General features: G+C 51.4%; 2 protein-coding genes across 2 annotated transcripts; both read right to left on the reverse strand.

Moving 5' to 3' along the window:
• Positions 1-1054: 1054 nt before the first annotated feature.
• On the reverse strand, positions 1055-14457 carry Camkv (CaM kinase like vesicle associated). The gene is made up of 11 exons (XM_087905265.1): positions 14292-14457; positions 5402-5505; positions 5156-5287; positions 4823-4897; positions 4470-4608; positions 4211-4331; positions 3981-4056; positions 3755-3891; positions 3515-3593; positions 3267-3354; positions 1055-2991 (listed from the first exon to the last, which is right to left on the reverse strand). The coding sequence occupies exons 2-11, from the start codon at positions 5494-5496 to the stop codon at positions 2413-2415; spliced, it is 1521 nt and encodes a 506-aa protein (XP_087761391.1). The 5' UTR covers positions 5497-5505; positions 14292-14457; the 3' UTR covers positions 1055-2412.
• Positions 14458-18252: 3795 nt separating this feature from the next.
• Positions 18253-22123, reverse strand: LOC125393394 (uncharacterized). Its single transcript, XM_048423854.3, has one exon. It carries the CDS (start codon positions 21947-21949, stop codon positions 18284-18286), a length of 3666 nt encoding a protein of 1221 aa, XP_048279811.3. The 5' UTR covers positions 21950-22123; the 3' UTR covers positions 18253-18283.
• Positions 22124-22488: the final 365 nt, after the last annotated feature.

The raw sequence follows: 22488 nt of genomic DNA on the forward strand, positions 1-22488 counted from the left end.
CCCTGCTAAACTGAGTATTGTGTCAAACTAGAGCTGGTGCGGAGCGAACCAGATCTCTTCTTGCTGCACTTGGGGCAATCTAATAGAATGACATCCCAAGGCAAAGGGATGGTGGTACCAAGGTTATGAAAAGTGATAGTGTGCTGGCAGCCCACAGTTCACAGACCAAGAGAAGGCCCCCACTTTCTCAGCCTTCTATTATGAATGGTCTTGGAAAGATGAACACATTAAGTCCCAACCCATCAAAACACTACTACACTAGCTTTGGTTTTATTCAAATATGGCCTAAGAACCCTTGAAATTAGGTAGATACTAGGGCCAGTAACTTAGCTCTTACCTCCCAGGATTCCTCATGCCTGGGACTGTAGGATAATGATTTTGGAGGCACAGATGCTTCAAAGACCAGGAAATAACAAACCCTCTTTATTATTCCCACATCAGATAATTTAAGGTCCTCCCTGAGAAAGCAACCCAGGTGAGTTCACCAAAGCCCATCTGAGCTGAAGCAAGTCTCCGTAGGGATTTTAATGATATAGTTAGCAGTATTACTCCCCCAGAAGAAACATACATGACTCCATATTATAAAGCAGATCTGCTCCAGCTGGGGAAGACAGAGTGAAATCTTTTTGGTCTAAGTGGAAAGCACAGGTATTCACAGGAAGTAGGCATCAACATACAGCACAGAACTTGTGTGCAATCCCACCCTCTCGCCAGTCCAAAGAGGTCCACTCTGGCCACAAGCAATGTCTCTCCCTGTAGTGGTTGGCCCTGAGTGGATCCCATCTCTATGTCCATGTTAAGACAAAGGCTCCTTGGTTAACAAGAGTTGGAAAAGCATCAGCCCTTCAAGTGCTCACTCAGGGATCGTTCTTGGCTGAAATACATCACTCACATAGTTCTCTAGAGTTCAGGGGATCCCCAGCAACACCACCCAAGTACTCATTGGAATGGGTGACCTACACTTTCACCCCAAGCAATGCACTGAGCATCAGCCTCTCCCCTCCCCCACTGCCTCCCATGGGACAGAGGAAGCAAAGGCAAGAGGGTGGCCAGAGGCTTTGCAGGGTGACGTTTATTTGCCAGGTTCAGTAGGCACACAGTTAGCCCACCAACCTTCACATACCAGAGCAGACCCACAGGCATGCAGGGAGAAGGGCAGGACCACCATGGAGTGCCGAGCTAAGGCAAGGACCAGCGTGGCTGCCTGTTCAGGCTGTGATAGGGTTGAACCAAGGGCACCTGCCAAGAGCATCCTCCAGGACTGGGGAATCTTATTCTACTTCCTCATTCCAGCAAGAGCAACTTAACATGGCTGAGTGATACTTCAGCCCGTCATAGCAGAAATAGAGGAAAACCCTCTCCATGTTGCTAAACAAAGAGCAGAAAATCTGCCGCTGTTAAGAGCAAACTCACAAGCAGCCTATGAGGAACTGCCATGCCTCCCTGGGAGGAAGAGGATTTATGGCCTGAGCCTGAGTGAGGTGGCCACAGGTAAGATCTCTTTCTGTGGTAGTGGCATCTAGGAAGACCATGGGGGTAGTGGCATCTAGGAAGACCAGCCCTCCCTATACCACTCAGAGGAAGGACCCAGCTAGGTTGGGGCCCTGGTGCTGACCCTCTACTGTTCTCCCAGGTCTCATCGCTGCATCCTCTTTCTCCCTTCCTTTAGAATTTCATAAGAATCAGGATACAGAGCAACCCATTACAGGACAAAGGAAGGCAAGAAATAACACAAGGATCTTCAGAGGGCCTACCCAGGGGAAAAGATGGAAGCTTCTACCTTTCTACCCATTCTCTCTCCCACATCTGAGGATCCCCATAGCTAACGTGCAGTGCCCCCAACCATGTGACCAGACTTGACTTAAAGCACACTGCCCTAGATTTCTGAGTCCTCTCGAGCAGCCAGTGTCTACCCCTAGAGCAGCTCACACACCGCAGATACACACCTTCATGTGCAGGAGCCTAACACTGCTGATAGGGCCTCGCTGGAGGACCAGCTCTCAGGGCAAGGCCACCCAATTTAGGGCCTGGGAAAGTACGAGACTTGCAGGGCCTGCCTGGGGAAATGATGAGGCAGGAAGGGAAGGAGAAGGAGAGCAAGGACCCCCTGAGTTTCCCTAGAGCAGCATCCCACAAGGAACAGAAACTGGTGAAGCTAGCGAAAGACAGAAAAGCCACAAGGAATCCATGCAGGGGCTAGGGCTGGCCCTGCCTCTGGCCTGCCCATCACTCACACACATCCACACAGGAGACAAGACTGCTCTCCCATGGCCCCCAGGCATGCCCCACTGGGATGAAGGAGCTTGGGGGGAGCTAGGGCATCATGCCAGTGACTTTATATACAATGAGAAGCCCCTCATCCACATTCCCACCCTATTTCCCATCCCTCAAAGCCCCCAACAGGCTGCCCATTCAGCTCGTCTTCTCCCTCTGAGACTCCTGGGCACAGCCAGTAGCCTCTTTTCCTTTACTAGAGGGAGGAGCCTGGCCTGTGGCACCCTCTAGGGCTGTGCTGTCCGGCTGGGCCACAGCCGGCTCAGGGGTGGCAGCTGCCTTTGCAGCTGGCCCGGCACTGCTTTGGGTGGTGGGCACTGTGCTCTCTTCTGTAGCTGGTGTAGCTCTCCCATCGGTAGCTGGAGTAGCACTCCTGTCAGTGGCTGGAGTGACACTCCCGTCAGTGGCTGGGGTGATGCTCCCGTCAGTGGCTGGGGTGACGCTGCCATCTGTGGCTGGGGTAGCGCTGCCGTCTGTGGCTGGGGTAGCACTACGATCTGCAGAGGCTATATTATCACTCTTGGCAGCACACCCGGCCTCGCCCTCTGTGGCTGCAGGAGCACTATCCCCAGAAGCTGCAGCTGCAGCTGCAGCTGCTGCAAGGGCCCCACCAGCAGCTGCAGGAGTGGCAGTGTCTGAGGCGGACTGGGCAGCAGCTGTGCCAGACTGCTCTGGTGCCCGGAGTCGTTTCATGAGAGTGGTCACTCGGACAGCCTTCTGAAAGGAGGACAGTGGAGAAAAGCTCGTGGTGAGGTTTGCCATATCTACTCCTTCAAAATGGCTAACCCATCCCCTTCCATAGTACCCCAGTTGCCTCTGGCCACCGAGTTGCTCAGTACTTCAGTTTAAGATAATAGCAGAAGCTAGAAGCCGCATATGATAGCCTGAGAAAAATTCGTGTTGAGCTGAAGAGGTGCAGCGGCAGCAAGAAACTGTGGGTGCAAGAGGAAGCACTTGGAATTGGGCCAAGAAGAAAGCGGGCCAAACCCTACCTTCCACTTGGCTCTGGCAAAATTCTTTTCAATCTGGGCACAGACACCATCCTTGATGTTCTTATCAGAAGCGGCGTTACCAGAAATCCTAGAAAGGAGGCAAGTGCCTCAGATAGGACGCTCTGTGCCTTCATGGAGACGACACAGCCCTTCCCTGTGGGCCTCAAGGATGAGGACTTCTGGTATAAGAGTTCAGAGGGTAACCAGAACTTAGCCTCAACTCCCATTCTCCACGGGGCCCTGCTCACCATTCGTGGGAGATGGCCTCTTCCGCAGTGATCCGCTGGTCTTGCTCCACCTCCATCAGCCTTGTGACCAGGTCTTTGGCTGGGGACAAAGCCAGGGATGGGCTAGGCATGGGCGCCCCATCTCATTGTCTAGCTGTGATGAATGGGCTGGGGAGCAGGAGTAAAATCCAGCAGAAGCTGAGAGCAGCGCCTCCCTCCTTACTGCCCTCTGCTCTGCCCACATGCTGGCCATCTCCTCACCTGCCTGAGAAATATCGTCCCAGTATGGAGAGTCAAACTCATAGTCACCAGCCAGGATCTTGCGGAAGAGATTCTTGTCGTGGTTCTCGTAGTCATCTTCTTCTACCTCCTCATAGAAGGGTGGGTTGCCTGAAAGGCTACATGGAGCAGGGTCACTTCTGACGGCCACAGACACAATCGCCCAGCCCACCTGGCTGCAAGCCCAGTTATTTGCCCTTTCACTCACAGGATGTACATGATGACACCAATGGCCCAACAGTCCACAGGGCGTCCATACCGCTGCCGTCCTACCACTTCTGGCGCTAAAGAAAGGAAAGTGTACATCTGCTGGTCACCGTCGGGTCAACCAGGTATTGTACCATCCATCCCCACTTCCAGGGCCAGAGATTTCTTCCTACCCCAAAGTCTCTCCCTGAAGGCTGTCCCTCCACCATCCCCTGTCCCATCCCTCCTTGCCCAGATACTCCGGGGTCCCACAGGGCTCCTTGATGAGGCCATTCTCTAGCTTAGCCAGGTGGAAGTCACTGATGACAATCTTTGAGTTCTTCAGCCTGTTGTAGTACACTAGGTTTTCCAGCTGTCCAGAAGAGAATGGTGGAGGGGGGGCAGATGTTATCATGAGGGCCTCAGAAGCTGGACCAAGAGCCCAGTGTGGCACTCACTCCATTCCCAGCCCATTTACCAAGCAATCCAGTCACTCTGGTTCTGGCCTTACCTTGAGGTTCCTATGCACAATCTTGAGTGAGTGCAAGTAGGCCACAGCCTCCAAGACCTGCCGCACCACGTTGCTCGTGTCTCGCTCCGAGTAGTAGCCCTGGTCCAGGATCCAGTCAAACACCTCCCTCCCCGTGGCCCTGAGGGACACCAGCCCCTGAGCCCGGCGTGGGCAGGATCGGGGGTAGGGCAGGAGCATTTGGGAGGCCTGACTTGTACCAGGCATTTGGCTGGGCAGGGCCCAGGGCTTTGGGACCACAAGGGTTCCAAAAGTGGGTTTCTTTAGTTATAAGGGGAAGAAAAAGAAAACGCCCTAGGGGCTGGAGGATCCTGGAACCCCAGAATTGTACTCACAGCTCCAGGAAGATAAAGTATTCCTTGCGGGTCACAAACACATCTACCAGTTGCAGGATGTTAGGGTGCTTCACCCTAGTAACAGTGAGAGGAGTCAGTATCAGAGCAGGGGGGTAGGAGAGTGGGGTTGGGGCCGCGAACCCAAGAGAAGCTCTGGTTCCTATAGGGTGGTTCTAACAGACTAAGTGGGAGGAGTCAGTAGTCAGGGCGGGGCGAACCCAAAAGATGCTCTGGTTCCTACAGTGGGTGGTTCTAACTGACTAACTGGTACTTTCTGAGGCCCCCTGCCCTTTAAGCCCTTCCCTGCTATCTCCCATCAGTCCTCACACTCACATCTTGAGGATGCCAATCTCATTCTTAGCCGCCTTCCGCACCTTGCGGCCATCCCGCTTCTGGAACTTCTTGCAGGTATGCAGCTTGCCTGTTGTCTTGTCCTTGGCCCGGAAGATTTCACAGAACTCCTCACTGAAGTCAGCAGGTACGCTGCTTAGTCTAAGGCTTGGGACAGGGGCCACTCCACTCCCTCTTCCCCAACTCTGGTCCATCCACCCATCATTGCCCAATATACCCTATACTCACGTCTTGATGACCTGTCCCAAATCATATCTGTCAGTCACCTCCGATGGCTGGTTATAGTTCTTCTTGTCACCCAGAGTCACGCACCCAAACGGCATTGCTAGGCTCTAAGATGCAAACAGGATGGGATCTGGCTCAGCTGCATCATTTTCTATCCTTCACTGCCCCACCTCCAACAACATTAAATCTGCTTTTGGGAAACCCCAGCCCAGCTCAGGTCAAGTGAAGGGCAAAGTCGGCAAACACAGATCTACTTTGCATTTCAGGACATACTACAACCACTCAGTCTGGCTGCCTAAAATACAACAGCTCCGACTAAGCAAAAATTTACTAAGTTGACATATTAGGAAATAGTTTCTCATTATAAATAATTGAAAAGACTTGCAGAACAATTTGTTTATTTATTTAGTTTCGATTTTTGAGACGGGGTCTCACTATCTAGCCCTAGTTGCCCTGGACTCAATATGCAGATCAAGCTGGAACTTGCTGGAATCTTCCTGACTCCAATTCTCCAGTAATGGGATTAAACCATTAATTTCTTTAGGGTTAGTTAGATGGCTCACCAAGTAATGGCATTTACCTCCAACCCTGAGTTTGATCTCTGGGACCCAGATGATGGAAAGAGAGAACCAACTTCTACAAATCGCCCTCTGATCTCCATGCACATACTATACTGTTCCCCCAAAATAAATAAGTATAGTTTTAAAACAAAACAAACAAATAAAAAAACACACAATTTCTTTAAAGTTAGGTATAATGACTCACATTTGCCATTCCGGCACTCAGAAACTGATGCAAGAGGATTAGTCTGAGGCCAGCCTGGGCTATAGTGTAAAAACCCATTTCAAAAAAGAAATAAAGCCAGGCAGTGGTGGTGCACACCTTTAACCCCAGCACTTGGGAGGCAGAGGCGGCAGATCTGTGAGTTCAAGGTCATCTTGGTTTGCAGAGTGAGTTCCAGAACAGATAGAGTTGTTACACAGAGAAAACCTGTCTTTGAAAAACCAATAAATAAATAAAATCTTTAAAATTCCATGAACATAAATTTAAGTTTATCCCAGCAAATTTTTTTTTTTAAGACAGGGTTTCTCTGTGTAACAGCTCTGTGGCTGTCCTGGAACTCACTCGATAGAACAGGCTGGTCTCAGCCTGCCTCTGTCTTTTGAGTGCTGGTATTAAAGGTGTGCACCACCACCCCTGGAAAAAAAATTTTTTGAGATTATAATATAATTATCATTTCCCCCTTCCCACTCTTCCCTCTTGCTCTAATCAAATGTATGACCTCTTTTTCTTTAGTTGTTGTGGGGTGTGTGTGTGTGTGTGTGTGTGTGTGTGTATTCCTGATTATATAACCTCTGCTAGGACCATATACTGTTATTTGAATGTACGATTTCAGGGATGACAATTTGGTTGGTATTGGATAATCAACTGGTGTGTTCTTCCGTGGGGAAGACTATTCTTCTACTCTCAGCAATTTTTTTTAAGATTTTTTTATTTATTTATTATGTATATAACATTCTGCCTCTGTATATGCCCACACACCAGAGCTCATTACAGATGGCTGTGAGCCACCATGTGGTTGCTGGGAATTGAACTCATGACCTCTAGAAGAGCAGCCAGTGCTCTTAACCACTGAGCCATCTCTCCAGCCCCCAACTCTCAGCAACTCTTAGTCGTCTGTAGTTCTTTGTCTAGGGCTGAGCTTTCCCCCATACTATAGTTATTTATCTCTGGTGGTCTAGGGATGCCAAATGTTGGTGAAGCTGTGGACAAAATGAACACTGTTGAAAGAGGGCAATTCCCCTTTGAAAAAGCTGGGAGACAGGTTTGGTGCATACTTGAAATCCAAGCACTTAGGAAGTGGAGGCGGGAGATCAAGTAGCTCAAGGGAGCCTCAACTACTTGATGAGTTCAAGGCCAGCATAGGCTACAGGAGACTTTATCATAAAGGGCAGGACAGGGCCAGTTTTGTCAGACACATATACTCTATGTGCTTCTTTTCTTTTTATGATCATTTATGTTGATGTGTATGGTTGTTTGGCCTTCATGTATGCCTGCGCACAATATGTGAGCCTAGTGCTTATGGAGGCCAGAAGAGGGGGTTGGATCCCCTGGAACTGGAGTTATAGACAGTTATGAGCTGTTGTGTGGGTGCTGGGAACTGAACCCAGGCCTTCTGGAAGAGCAGCCTGTGATTTTTAACCACTGCACAATTTCTCAAGCCCACACTATGTACTTTAAATATTTGCTCCACTGAAAATGCATACATTTGAGCCAACTGTGCCCTAGGAGATCCAGGCCAACCTGGGCTACATAGGGAGATCCTGTCAAAGAGAGGGCGGAAGGGAGAGAGGCAGGCATACATTTATGCCTCGGGACACTTGTGTAAGAATGCTCATAATTGCCATATCCATAATTACTAAAAGCTGGAAAAAGCCCAAATAACCACCAGCAGCAGGATGTATTGTGGTATAGTCATATAATAGAATGTTATGCTGCAAAGGAAATGGAGGAGCTATGGTTCTACTCAGCCAAATAGCCTATCGTGCAAAAACAGTGTTGATAGAAACAGAAAAGAATGCATGTAGTGTGCGTCTACTGAGAGAGCTCAAAACAGGCAGAACTCACCATGCTGCTGCGGATTCAAACTCAAAAAGTAACACTGTACAGAAAATAAGTTCTAGGAGTCACATAATGATTCCTCCTAAGGAACAGGATAGACTGACTGCGTTAGAGCACCTAGGATCCTCTGGAAGACCTGTTGCTCAACTGAATGTACTTTATATCTTGGTAAAATTGTATACGCACAGATCTGGAGAGATGGTTCAGGAGTTAAGAGAGCCTGCTGCACAGTTATGAGGGCCAGAGTTTGAATCCTAGCACCCACACAAGTCAGGTCTCTGGACTACTGGAATATCTTGAAACCCCAGCTCCAAAGGTGGAAAAAGAGGACTTCTGGGGCTTGTGACTTCTAACTTATCCAAGAAAATGCGAACCCCAGGTTCAGGGAGAGACCTTGTCTCAAAGGAATAGGTGGAGAGTGACAGAGATCATGATGCTTCTCTTCTGGTTCCTGAGTAGCCACAGACATGAGTGCTCACACACACGTGCACAACGTGCACACACGCACGTGCGCGCACACATACACGAAAATAAATATTTGTTGGGGTTGGGTGTGGGGGCATACTTTTCTAGGACATAAAAGGAAAATAAGGATTCTCTTTAGGGCAAAGAAGTGAATGTTGAAGGTGCAAATTTGTATTTTTTCCTTATTAATTTTTTTTTTTTGAGACGGGGTCTCATGTAATTCAAGTAGGCCTCGAACTCGCTATATAGTGGAGGCTAGCCTTGGACTCCTAGTCTTTCTATCTCTGTCCCTGAGTACTAGGGTTATAGGCATGAGCTACCATCTCTGATGCTGTTCATTAATGTTCCTTTAGAATTTTTACCATCATTTCTTTGATGGATTTAGTAAATACTGAATTCAGACATGTTTGGGGTGTATCTAGAGGGAGGAGTTCTATGGTGGGGAGAAGCAGCATTAGGCTTGGGCCTCGGAGAATGCTTTGCCAGGAAGCATGCAGGGGTGATGCTATGGGAAGGCAAGACAAGCCAGCCCAGCGCTAACCTACTGCAGGAGCACACAGGGGACCAGGTGTGAGGCTCAGTCCAGTGATTGCTGGCTCAGTAGGCTCCGGGAACTCTGCACCTGGAGCACCGTGCCCTGCCTCCACTGTCAGTTACAGCTCAATTCTAAATTGCAGTGCTGGATGGCTGGCCCCAGCATCCAAAGGAAAAGGCACCCGCTGCCCTTGTTCTGAGGGAGATGGCAGTGTCTACCTTTATAGATCTAACCCCCGAGCTGGCTTCCATAAAGTCTGTTTAGTGCCAGCCTGTAGCTACACCGAGCTCTACAATGAAGCCTCACTGAAACCGCTCTGCCGCCTCTGCCTCCATAAACTGCTTGATACAGGGCCTTGAGCACCTAAAGAGACCCCTATCTGAAGACACAGTGTCAGTGTCCCTCAGCAAGCAGGACTCTGCCAACCTAGCGCCAAAAGTCAGACTCTAGACAAGCCCTATGGACAACCCTGGCTGTTAATCACTTTCTTCCAAGCAGAGGCCAGCCATACAATTCCCAGGGGTCACAACCGTCCCTGGAGGTCCTCCCTCAAACGTGTCCTCTGCATTAGGGATCAAATTCCGTAACTTCTTCATCCGCATTGCTTGAGCTCAGAGGAATACAAACGCATTTCATCAGTGCGATTCGAGCCAGGACTCAAGTCATCAGCAAAATACCACAGAGGCAGAGGAGACACTTTGAAGATGTCGGCGGTGTATCTTTGCCACTATGTCCAAAACCCTGCCCCTACATCTGCATAGGTGTGGTTGAAATTTCATTCCTGCAGCTGGGAGCAGAGGCTCAGTTAGCACCCCTGCCAGCCGCCCACCTCCACAGGTGACATCTGAAGGAAGAGGCCTGCATCAGTCCTCCTGTACTCTAAGGGCTTTTTATTTATTTATTTCTTCTTTTGAGGGGGAGCGGTTACCCTCCCAGGCTGGAATCTGAGGATCATTCACTGGGCAAGATGATGTCACCTTGGTTTACAGGCCTCCCAGAAGGACTGGGCAGGGATCATTCTTAATCCTGTTGCTTTGTTATTCTGTTCCCTCTGATACAAATACCCTTCCCCCCCAAAGACTCCCATGGGAATCCCATTTGTCACCGCAGAGTTATTTATAACATTAAAAAGGAATCAGCAACTACCTGAATGTCCAACAACAGGTGGATTCGCCAGCTCAAGTGTGTCTGCTCAATGGCAGGAAGTGTAGGCATTGTTAAGAGCGCTACCTACTTTGGCTGCCCTGTGGAGCAGCCTCCACATGGGCAAGGAACCAAGACCAGAGCTGAATGTTCTTCCAGTACAAATTCTGACATCATAAAGTCCATGTAACAAGTTGTCTAAAACAATCCTGATGCTCCAAGGCCTGATGCAAAAGGTCCCTTTTCTGAGATACCTTTTCCAAGCTCCACCTCCCTCCCTATTCCAACAGCTCTTGCCTCTGCCAACGTGGTGTAGGTGGGAGGTTTTGTGTATGCCTGTCCCTGATTCTGGTGCCAGCTTTTGGCTATGCATATGCATTCATGTCCATGGGACCTGGGCTGGCCTTGGGGTCTGTCTCTCCCATGGAAAGCTCACAGTGTTGTCAGCCTACCGCCATGTTCCCCAGGTTGCAATGATGGGATAGGGACAGATCTATTTCACCACCGCTCCCCTCTACCTTGGCCACCCAGATGTCACCCAATTATTACCCCCTCCCCAACATTCTAACAGAATTCACTTATATACCTAGATCTTTCAGGGTGAAGGAAAAAGAAAGGGGAACCATGTTTCCAATCAGTACCCGCCACCCCCATTTATTCCACCATCTGCCATCTGCTGCTGCCCCAGCGAGGCTGTAGGTTGTGTACAACAAGCCCCTTGGTACCTCTCAGCAATAAAGAGACTCTGGCCCCAAAACTGTAAGAGACAGCTTGAAGAAGGTGGGAGGCCAAGCAGAAAGAGAGTGGTGTTTCTCGTCCTCACGGCCCCAAATCAACAGCTGACAAAAGAACCAACAAAAGTTGTTTTCTTCCCAGTAACTCAGAACCTGGTCAGGCCCACATTGGCCCAGGCAGGGCACAGGAGCCCCACTGCAGTCACTATCCTGGAGACAGAATTCCTTTTTCTCTCTGTCAAGGAAATAGACAGCGTATACCTGGGACTGCCCAAAGGGAGCATGAGAGTCGTGCAGAACTACACCACCACTGTCCTCCACACCAGCGGGCTCTGCAAACTGCAGGGCTCAACCCTCCCATTACTGGAGTTTGGCTACTGGTCTCAGTGATTCACTGAGCCTTTGTCTATTTGGTGTTCTAGTAATAAAGGGTCCCTAGGAGCCCCATTGGATCTTTAGACAAATCTGAGACAGGGTGAAACCCAACTGAAACAGAGGTCAAAAGACCCCACATCGGGGCTTCCTCCACTGGAAAATAGGGGTCAGCTTGCTTCAGGTCTCACCTTTAAAATCCATAAATGAAGTTTACTGCTGCCCGGGCCTCTGCCATGTGGGGCTCTAGATCTTGCAGTAAATCTAGAGAGGCCAGGAAGGGCCCAGGAGGCTTCCCGCTGACTCCTGACTGTAGGCAACACCTCCCAATTTAGTGGCAGCTGTGAACACCAGCCTGCAGGCACCCTTCTTTCCTTCCCTCCCTTTCTCTCCTCTGAGGACTGAGTTTCCTATTGCAAATGGACATACCCCAGCCCAAACCCTGTCTAGCTCAGAGCTGAAACCTCAGCCACAAGTCCAGCCTCTTTCCAATGTATGTGGTGTCAAGAGACAGGTCAAGCTTCGAGCCCACTGTCCGAGTGCCTTGAGTTTGAATAGGGCACAGTCCTGGGGCGGGGGTGGGGAGGACGACAAGCTAAACAACCATGAATTTTCCTAGTGCTGACTCTTTCTACCTGTGTCAGGAGTATGAAGGAGCCCCTGCCCACCCATGCGCCACCCCCCAAGCCTTTAGAGCGAGCATGTAGTCCACTGCTATTTCCAGAACAGTCAGCTCTCCACATACAGGCAAATCCAAGAACCAATTGTCAGTGTCCTTAGAACCTGGGGTCCCAATCTTTGAAGCCGCTGGAGGCCCTGCATGCCTTTGGTTGGAGGAAAGGATCTGCAGAGGAAGGCATTGGAGTAAAGGGTTGCTATGGTGATGGAAGTTTTAAACCAAGGGGAGGAGGAGGAAGAGATAGGTATTAGTGAGGGTCCCTCTTCCCAAACTGACATTTGGGGCTGGCTCCTTCCCCAAGGCCTCTGTGACCCTGGTTTCCATAAAAGAGACTTCAGTAAAGAAAGAGAGGCAGGGGCACAGAAAGACAAAGGGAGAATCTACTGGAAAGAGGAGAAGGAGGCGGCAGAGTAAACGGGACACAAGACAGAAGAAAGCAGGAAGTTCTGAGGAGGACTCGGAGTGCCCAGCAGCAGCCTAAAACCTCCATGGCCATGTGCTCTGATCCCCTGGGCCAGGAGCTACCCTTGGCATTTGGCTTTCAAGACTTCAGCATCCCCAAGACATACACTGAACTTGGCGTGGGAGGCACAGGAAAAAGAGGTCAGCTTCTAGGAGCCTCTTGGTGGGGAAGAGGCCAGCTGTTGCTGGCCCCAGCAGGACAGTTCCGCAGCCCTTTTCCCTGTGTTATAGCGGCAGGCAAGAGAGGTCCAAAAGTTGAAGATACAAACATAGGAAGGACAGCTATGAAGTCCAGAAACCTCGCTCCTTCCCTTTGTGAGCCTCCTCTCAGTGGGCCTAGTTTTTCCCAGGGTCCCCAGCAATCTCTACCCCCAATCAGCTGAACTCTCCAGGTCTTGGGTCCCCCAGGGCCCTTCTTGTGGCCCAGCTTCATCCTATCATCGGTCTTGGGCAGATCTTCTCAGGAGGGCCCAAAACAGCACCAAAAACAGCACAGTAAGCAAGCCATGCACAGGATAACGAGTGCACACCAATACACCCCATGTCTCAGTTTCCCTGAACAGAGATCATAGGTTCCGAGGTCTTCCCTCAGAGCAGAGGACTGACAGCAGCCTATTAACTGGTGCCCCTCCCCCCATCCCCGGGAATACAGACACTGAAGAAGATTATGTATAAAGCCAGGTAGGGCACCTGGGGACCCACACTACAAGAGGAAAGAAAGGAAGACCCCTGTCCCAACCTGGCTCTGAAAGGAATGGAGATACTAATTTCCAAGCTGAGGAAACTGAGGCCCAGAAGTCACTGGATCTGCCAGGTATCAACTCGGCGGGGGAGGGGAAGCCAGCCTAGGTCTGCAAAGGTGGTCCTGGGGGCCCCAAAGATAAGCCTGGTTTTGGGGGGTGGTGTGTAGAAGGTCTAGAGTAGTACAGACTTAATAGGCGCTTTTCGTGACAAGGAGGGGCCCTGTTCTCTAGGCAGGAACCTGCTAGAGCAGGTTTGGGGTCGGAAAGCAGTTGCCAGGCCTTTATGGGGCTGGGGCTCAAGAGCCCAGGGTCTCCTGCCAGGCAATACAAGCTGAAGAAGACAGAAGCCAATGTTTTAATTGTCCCCTGCTGTCCCAGCCAGGGTCCCTGCTCTTCACCGAGGTACCACCCTGACCCCCTTCCCCAGTGCTGCTGGCTCGCCCCCGCTGGCACAGCAACACACATGCGGGAGGCACACGTGTGAGCACCAAGCCCCGCACCTCCCAGCAGGAACATGTGAGCCCCGCACCCCTACCTCGCACGTGTGTCCATGCACCGCCTCCCACCCCTCAAATGACCCTCAAGATAAAGCTTGGAAGCCTGAACTTGGTTTGGGGGCATAGGTCCACTCGGGTTTAGAACCTCCCCCCCCCCCCCAGCCCCGCAACAGCCCCGCCCAGCCCCCTCCGGATCGTCGCCCATAAAGAACTCTCCGTTGTCATGGAAATTAGTGACTGCCAAATCGGAGGGAGGGGGCCCCCAGGGACAGTTGGGAGGGGCAGGAGACTGCTCTGGGAACGAGGATGGACTGCTCGGCCCCAGGACCTTACCCCTATAGGAGGAACCACGAATCTTCGAGGGTTTATGTCTTTTACATTTCGGAGCTGCAGAGGCTTTTTCTGGGACCCTCCCAAGCCGTCCAAGGTAATGGGGAACTTTAGCCCAGCCCCGCTTGCCACCCCACCTAGCATCTGCGGAAACCTCGCGCTCTGCCCCTGCTGGGACCCCCAGAGTCCTCGCGGCGATCGCGCGCATCCTGCGCGGGGATTCTCTAGCCACAGAAACAATCTCTCATGACCCCCACAACGTGCATCCAGGAGGCGCCCTCCCCACCGGCCCAGCCCTCCCTGCTCCGCACCTGCAACGCTGGTCGGTCACAGGGAGGAAACGATAACCGGCTCAGCAGGGCTCCGGGGGCGGCCGGCAGAATCCGCTCCGGGCACGCGGGGCAGACGCGGCGCCAGCTGCAGCCGCTTCGACTCCAGAACCTCCAGCATCGCCAGTCGCTCTCTGGCAGCGGATTCGCACCCCGGGCCGGGGGCGGGCTGGGGGCGGGGCCTCCTTGCCCGGCCCGCCCCCACCCCGGCAGACCCGGAGACTGGAATCCCACTTAAGGGAGGGCATATGCAGGTTGGCAGCGGAGCTGGCGAACACCTGCTAGGCTCCCTTTAGGCCATCGGACTCTAAACCCAGCAACAGGAGGCGAAGGGGGCCTTTCCAGTCCCAAAGTAGGGAGTAAGGAGTATGGGGGGGCGGCGGGGGGGAGATTGGAGACCAGCCTCCTAGAGCTACACGGATGTCTCTCAACTAGAAGACCCAGGAGACTAGGGTCATGCCCTGTTTCCCAAACCTGATCCAAAGGGCTGGACCTATTTAGAACCTAGAGCACCCCCTAGCTAGGAATAAACATACAGAGGTGCAATTGTGGTCAGTTTGGGAATTAACAAGATGCCACAGTGAGGATATCAGAACATCATCCTACCACCAATTCCTGCAAGGCCAAAGTCTTTCCTAACTAAATTCCCAGACAGGTTGGCTGGCTCAGTGAGCCTCCTTTGTATAGCTCTGAATCTTCCAAACTATAAAAGTCACCTATAATGCAGTGTGGGGTCTTCTTTCTTCTCTTTGTAATAATCCTTAACACATTCCAAGGTGATCTGGGCTAGGATATGGGATCATGAAACTACTAGAAAGGAGTTTTGAATAAAGACCTTAAACAAGTTTCTGTCCTTTGTCAAGGCAGCAAATGGACCCAAGGCCCATCCCACTGCCTTCAAGTCTTGAGGACTATCCTGAGACAATAAATAAAGGCTAGATTTAGGTTTTTCACTCTGAATCTGGACTGCATCCCATCTTGCCCTTCTAGTGAGTTGCCTGGCCCAACCATCATGAGAAGAGGGTCACATGGTGATTGAGGTTCCTTACGTCAAAAGCTGATGACAGAAGGGAACCACCAAGTAAAGTTGGGACTGGAACCAGAAGATTGCCATAGAATTGTCTGTCTCAAGGCTTCTGGTTAATTTCCTCCAGAGGGGCTTGTTGAACCCTTCAGACCTTTTTCAAGACATCGTTTCTCTGTGTAACCCTGGCTGTCCTGGAACTCATTGTGAGGACCAGGCTGTCCTCAAACTCACAGAAATCCACCCGTCTCTGCCTCTCTAATGCTGGGAATAAAGGCGTGCGCCACCACTGGCCAGTTTGAGGCCTTTATATCTTTCCCAGCCTTTTGTCACCTCCTCTAGGCTGTGCTGCCATCGTATCTGGGCTCCTTGTGTACCGAGTAGTCTTGATCATAACATCTGCCCCAGGACCAGGTAGGAATCTTTTGGCAAGCTAGGCAGAGCCTGTCTCTTAATCTCACAATGCTCAAACTAAGGTTTGCAGAATGAATGAAAGACCTGGCATGCTATCCTTCCTATCTATTGTTCCCAAACTCAGTGGGCCTCTGAGTTTGTGGTATAGCCAAGACATGGCTTGCATAACCCACATGTATCATGTTTTCCACCATTCTCAAGGATCATAATTCATCCAAGCATGGGGGCCAAGAAGCTGGATTAGGGCTTTAGAGTCAGGGGAAGGGGTGGTTCCCTAGAGCTTTGGCTGCTGCTGGCAGTACTCCACCTCTTTTTGGTCCTGTGCACACTGTGTGCACGTGGGTGATAGCACGTGTCAGGGTATATGTGTACACGTGAATATGTATGCTCTCTTATGCCAAGGGAGATGGAAACAGCAGTGTGTGCAGTAATGCCCAGGGGCATGTGTGTCTGTGCTCCCTGTGCATCCAGGCGTGCTTGCTGGCACATGTGCATGGATGCAGCAACTAGTCCCTGGAGCTGTGCTTCCCCTTCCTGTCTGACACAAAGCTTGGGATTGTGGAGCCTGAATCAAGCTGTCAGAGCAGGACGGAGGAAGAGGCTGGATTGTGCCCAGGGCAGGCCAGGTCTGTGATGACTTTATATCATTGACTGTTTCTGAGCTCCACTCCAGAACAGCCCCTTGCATTCATGTGTATGTGAGGATAGACAAGTTTATGTCATTTGTTGAGGATAACCTGAAGGCATAACTTGCCCTTTGACTTCTTGGAGAAACATAGACAAGGTAGGATCAGCTTCAAAGGTTAGGCTTCAGGTAGCCTTCAGGTAGCTTGTCCAGAGGTCCTCTGGACAAGGAGCAATATGACCTGTCAGTAAAGTGCTTGCAATGTAAGCATGAGGACCTGGATTCTAGCCACAAAACCTACGTTTAAAAATGGGGCAGTGGTGACACATGCCTTTAATCCCAGCACTCGGGAGGCAGAGGCAGGTGGATCTCTGTGAGTTCGGAGACAGCCTGGTTTACAGAGCAAGTTCCAGGACAAAACCAGGGCTATACGAAGAAATCCTGTCTTCCAAAAAACAAAACAAAACAAACCCAAAACCAGACATGGTGATGAGTGTTTGTGATCCCCAGTGCTGGGGAGGCAGAGCCAGGTGGGGTTTGCTGGCCAGTCAGTCAGCCTGATACCTGAGTTCCAGGCTAGTGAGAGAGCCTGCCTCAGAGCAAACTAGTAGTAAATGCTGCCTGAGGAACAAACAACACGAGATTAGCCTCTGACTTCCGTATGCATGCAAGTGCGCACCTGCATGCGTGTACACACACACACAAGACAGGGGGTTTGATAATTTTTTAAAAGGCCAATTTAATTTTATCCTTTCTGCTCTTCCAGGCCAGGCACTGAACCAACCCCAGACTTTACTCTCATAGTCTCTGTTCAAAGCCAGACTGGGTGAAGGGACATGGCTTCCAGCTATCCATTAGCCACAGGGATAATAGTAATAAAATAATAATAATAATAATAATAATAATAATAATAAACCTCTTAACTCTGTCTCCAAAAACCAAAAAGTCTTTTGGCCTTACCAATGGCCTCTGCAAAAGCCCTCCTCAGGAGAACTCTGATCAAAGAGCATTCAAAAGTTGCCTGGGTTGAGGGGAGGGGAGTCTAGGAAGCAGAAAGGAGCCCAGAGTATATAGTTTTAGCTCCCAACAAAGCTAGAGGGTCAAAGTGTCAAAATAAGAGGCAGGATAAGATGCAAACTTCAGCATCCAAAGAGCCTGCAGAGCAAGCTGGAGCCTTATTACCCCAGCTCTAGTTGTGCCTTCCGTCTGGGATCCAGCACTCAACTGCCCCCTCTGCTTCCTACCCTGGATACCAAAGGCAGTACTATTATGACCTCTTATTTTGAAGCCCCTGATAACCCAGATAGAACACCCTCCTAAGGTTTAGAGTCTAAGAGGTGCTTGTGTTGAGAAGCATAGACTGACAGACACCCTCTCTTGGGGGCAATGCCTCATACCCACAGCCATCTTTGGAATTGCTCAGCTACTGTCCATGTTGCTGGCCTCAGCCCCTAGAAGGAGGCCCAAGAAGGAAGCCGGAAGCAATCCTTCCTTCTGGAGCTAGGGGAAGGGGCTGCCCCCCACCCCCACCTCATGACTCACTCTAGGCTGTGTGGGTTATTACATTATGTTTGAAATTACCATGGCAACAAGCTGGCAATCAAGGGTAATTGCACTTGTCGTCAGGGCAACAGGGCAAAACCCCACAGCAGCCATTTTCTGTGGTTGCCCTTGGGGTGCAGTAAAGGTCAAGCCAGATTAGAGATAATGATGACCAAGGGGCTTTGGGGGTCTTTGGAAAGGGCAGGTTTCCAGGCTCATGAGGTTCTTGAATGCTGAGTTTAGGTATGTCTTGGGAGAACCAGGATGTCCCTCATTGACCCCGTGTCTGGAGTCTTACCTTCCCCAAACCACCCTCCACCTAAAACATGCAACAGTACTTAAAGCAAGCAGAACCAGATATTTATGAGGTCACAGCTGATACTTGTAGATAGCCCATGGGCCTTCCTCTTCATATTGCCTGCGGCTGAGCCACAGGTTTTGGAAGGAGTCCCGACATGCCATAATGGAACCCCCAAGCCAAGCAGCAACTGCACGGTGGGGAGAACCCAGCACAGTGGCACCAGGGCCCAGCTCCTGTCTCAGGCGCTCAGGGAAACCACTGACCAGAGTGCTACCACCTTCCAGCACCACATTGGCTAGCAGCTGTTCCTGCTGCTTGGCCTCCAGCCGACTAATACTTAGCAGGGCCAGCTGTGGGAGGCCTGGCTGGTTGAGACCTAGCAGATTGGGTTGAAAGAGAGCCTCGGGGCAACAGAAGCGCTCAGACCCCAGTGTGATAACTTGCTTATCTGGAAGTACAAGCTCCACCTGGGTCTGGGACTGATTTTGGGCCATCTCAGAGGCCATATCCATAGCCACATAACAGCAGGTCTCTTTAATCTGTCTGACAAGCCCTGCCTTGGGTGGTGAGTGGCCACCTGCCAGGAATAGCTGAGCCAGGTAATCAGTGAGATCAGAACCAGCCACATCTAGCCGGTAGGTGTCAAGTGGAGCCAGGTCCCCAGTGAGGATGGGTGCCACATAGGAAGTCCCATGGCCGCTCCCCACCACCAGCCCAGTGGTACGCCCATAAGCGTAGAGTGTCAGTAGAGCCTGATGAACTGTCTGCATAGCCGGCACATGGAAACGCTCAAAGAGTATTTCGGCCACCTTTTCTCTGTTGGTACGCGGTGAGATGGGGGAGTCAGCCACTAGCACAGCCATCTCCTCAGGCTGCACCCGGAGCTTGCAGTAGAACAGGTGTTGCCACAGCACCTCTAGAGCATCCCAGTCAGAGACCACTCCTCGGTTCAGTACAGAGTAGGAGCCCTCTTGGTGTTCAGGTACCACATACTGGGGCTGGCCCTGGGCTGGATGCTGCAGCATCTGCACTTGCGAGGGGACCACTCTGAGGACATGGTCCTCTCCAGCTAGTCCACATTTGGTAAATCCTGTGCCTGTATCAATCACTATGGCTGCCATGTTCTGATAGGGACTGGGTGAGTGGTGGCAAAGCACGGGTGAGTGCACAGGTAGAGCATTCATAGTGGATACTAGCTCATAGCAATTCCCACGAAGAAGACCCAGGTGCGCAGCCGCTGGTGAGCCTGTCATGTCCTCAGCCGTCAGTTTGAATGGATGTCCACTCTGGGACTCAGTGCCCACCATGGATATGGGCAACTCCTTACAACCTGTAAATGTGATCAGGGACAGTTGTTCCTGGAGGGTCCTGTGGGAGTTGGCCGGTTGCCAAGATGGGAGCGGATGTATGCTGGATCTTTGGGCATTGCTGTTTCCAACTTTATCTCTGTTCACATAAATGCAGGCCTCCTCAGATACTAAGGGTACTCGGAGAATTCCCACATGTGTAGGATTGCCCAAGGGCTCATTCTCCTGGGTGGAGGGCTGGACAGACTCCCCAGAGGTAAAGGTGGGCTCTTTGGTGGTGGAGGACTTCACTGTGAGGGGTACCTGTCTGGTGAGGGAAAGTTGCCTGGAAAGAGGAGTCTGCTCACCAAGACGAGATGTACTAGGAAGGGGGTACTGTTTGACACAGGGGAGCTGACCAGATAGGGAGCCCTGCTCAGCTACATGTAGCTGTCTAGCCTGGAGGTTTTGCCCAGTGAGGAAACTCTGACTAGTATCTTCAGCCTGGGAACCACTAGGCTGAGCAGAATTAACCTCTTGCTGGTTATTGCTGCCTACTTTCTCCTGGAGTGGAGATCTGAGTATCATCTGGATATTGGCTGTTGAAGCAGTATCTGGCTTTATCCACTGCAATTTTCTAGTCTGGACTGTGGAGCCGTCTTGCATCCTGGGAGAATCCAACATCCAGATGGTGCGGCCAGGGTCAATCTTTTCAGCCTCAGGTTTGGACAAGCTAGGATCAGGAACTTGGACCGGTATCTTTTCACCATATTGGAGGGGTGTCCCCGGTACAACAGGTCTAGCCAGCATCCCAATCCTCATAGGGGTTTCAGCGCCAGGGGAATTCCGCACCTCTAGGTTGTGTCTGGCCTCCTTGGAAGCCAGGGCTATCTCTGGGTAGCTTCCCTCTGAGAGACTTGAGGGCACAGGGCTAGATAGCATGGCTGTGGTGGACCACATGCTGGAGAGGTCAGTGTTAGGGGAGAGGATGGGCCTGGGCAATGTCCGAGCAAACAGCATATTTTCAGAGATGTGAGTCGATGGGTGGTTGGGCGTGAGACCTACAAGCACTGCCCGTGAGCCCATGGGATCGTGGCATAGCAGCCCCATCCTCGTGTTGCCTGTGGCCATATCAAATACCAGCACATGGTCTTCTTCAGCACCTTGGAGCTGGCAGGTTGGAGCACTAGAAATGGGAATCTGCATGGTTTCTCTGGGAGTCTGTGGTGGGGACTGTTTCTTGCAGGTCCCTTGATAGGCAGGCAGTGGCACATTGGAGCAGTTGTTGTTGTTGCAGGCTTTGGGGAGCTGCATGTCTGGCTGAGAACTGCAAATTTTGTGGCTACCTCTCTGTGTCTTAAGAGCATCAAGAGACTCTGAGGCTGGTGTTGAGGTATCTAGCCTGGAGGTGTGGATTGGAGACTTCTTTGCAGGGTCCTCAGATTGCTTGGGTGGTGCCTGCATCTTGGCAACCTCTGGCTCTTTGGTGTGGGCTGGAAACTCTGCTGGAGTAGGTGCTGGAGCGGAAGGAGTCTCCTTAAGAGGAAAGAACACTTTCTCCTTTTTGGGAGACCCTAAGAGAATGGACAATTGGTTCTTGAGCTCAAGAGGCGGGTCTTTAGTGGCTGCGGTCAGGTGGTCGGGACTAGCGGTATAAGGTTCAACTGCAGCTGCCTCAGGTGCTGGAGTTGCAGTGACAGCTGGAGCAGAAGCCTGAATTGAAGTCGGAAGAGGCAATGATGGTGAAGAAGTCGTCTTATTTAGGGTAGGAGCCTGAGCCAGACCTGGACCCTTGTCCTGCCCCTGAACTTGGACTGGACCCTGAGCCAGAGTCTGCAAAGGATCTTGACCTTCAACTGCACCACTTTCTCCTGAGAGGAGGTGGGGTAGCCATTGATGAGTCTTCCTGGGACCTACAGGGGTCATCTGGTCAATGTTACAGATTCCCTTGCCCCAGCCTACCAGAACTTTAGCTGGAGCTTTGCTCTCCTTCCCAATCTGTAACTGAATCTGGGAGAGGTTGAATCCATACTGGGTTTTGTCGTTGGTGCTGTCGTTGTACGTGCACAGTGGTAGAGTCTGAGTCCCATCGTCTATGAGGAGATGCGCTTGGGTTCCGACAGCACGGTTTGAAAATGAGTTAGAAGAGGATAATCTCAGGGTGTCCTGGGAGGCCTGTGCATAATTACACTGGGAACTGACCTGAGCAGAATCCTGGCGTAGTGAGTGAATAGGTTGAGAGAAGGGAGCCTGGGTGATTGAGCTGCAGCCCACATCAGCGATGGCCCCAGTGGACAGTGATAAACCCTGCTTCGAGTATAGGGATCTTGAGTTCATCCATGGTCCCTGGGACCCTCTGAAGCCATTCTTTGGCTGCTGGCTGCCAGACAGGGGATGGCCCTGGGGGCCCGATGGATCAGGGCCCCCCACCTTCTTGGTGGCTTCCATAGTCCTGCTCCATGCCCTGGTGCCCTGCCCCCAGCTTCATTGCCATGGTGACCACACACAATCACTGCCCCCAGTGACCTGGAGAATGACAAAGTATGGGGTAACAGGGGCCCCACCCACTGAAGAGGGTGCTTCTCTGGAGACTTTAGAAGGTAGAGGAACTTAGGGCTCTCAATGACATTAGACTGCTATAGATCTGCTTTGTCCTCCCTTTACCAATCAGTGACTACTCTACCCAGGCCAGCCCCTGAGTAAGGACGGTGTCCTAGAGAAGGCTAAGGTAAGGCCAAGGAAGAAGAATAGTCGGGAGAGCCTGAGGGCTTCCCTGACACTGGGCCCTTTGCAAGAACAAAGCCTCTTTACTACTTTGTCTGATAGAAGAGGATGAGGGGCCCAGGCTCAGCCCCAGGCTCCCCTCCCCTGTGTTCCCTGCTTCTGCTCCCGCTCCAGGGACAGCAGCTCCTTGGCAGTCTCTGCTGCTCCAGATGGTTTTCCACTGCCTGTGCCTCATAGAGCCCCCTCCCCAGAGCCACATGTCC

This window comes from Myodes glareolus, chromosome 4 (assembly GCF_982192425.1).
Source record: "Myodes glareolus chromosome 4, mMyoGla1.1, whole genome shotgun sequence".
NCBI classification, from domain to species: Eukaryota; Metazoa; Chordata; class Mammalia; order Rodentia; family Cricetidae; genus Myodes; species Myodes glareolus.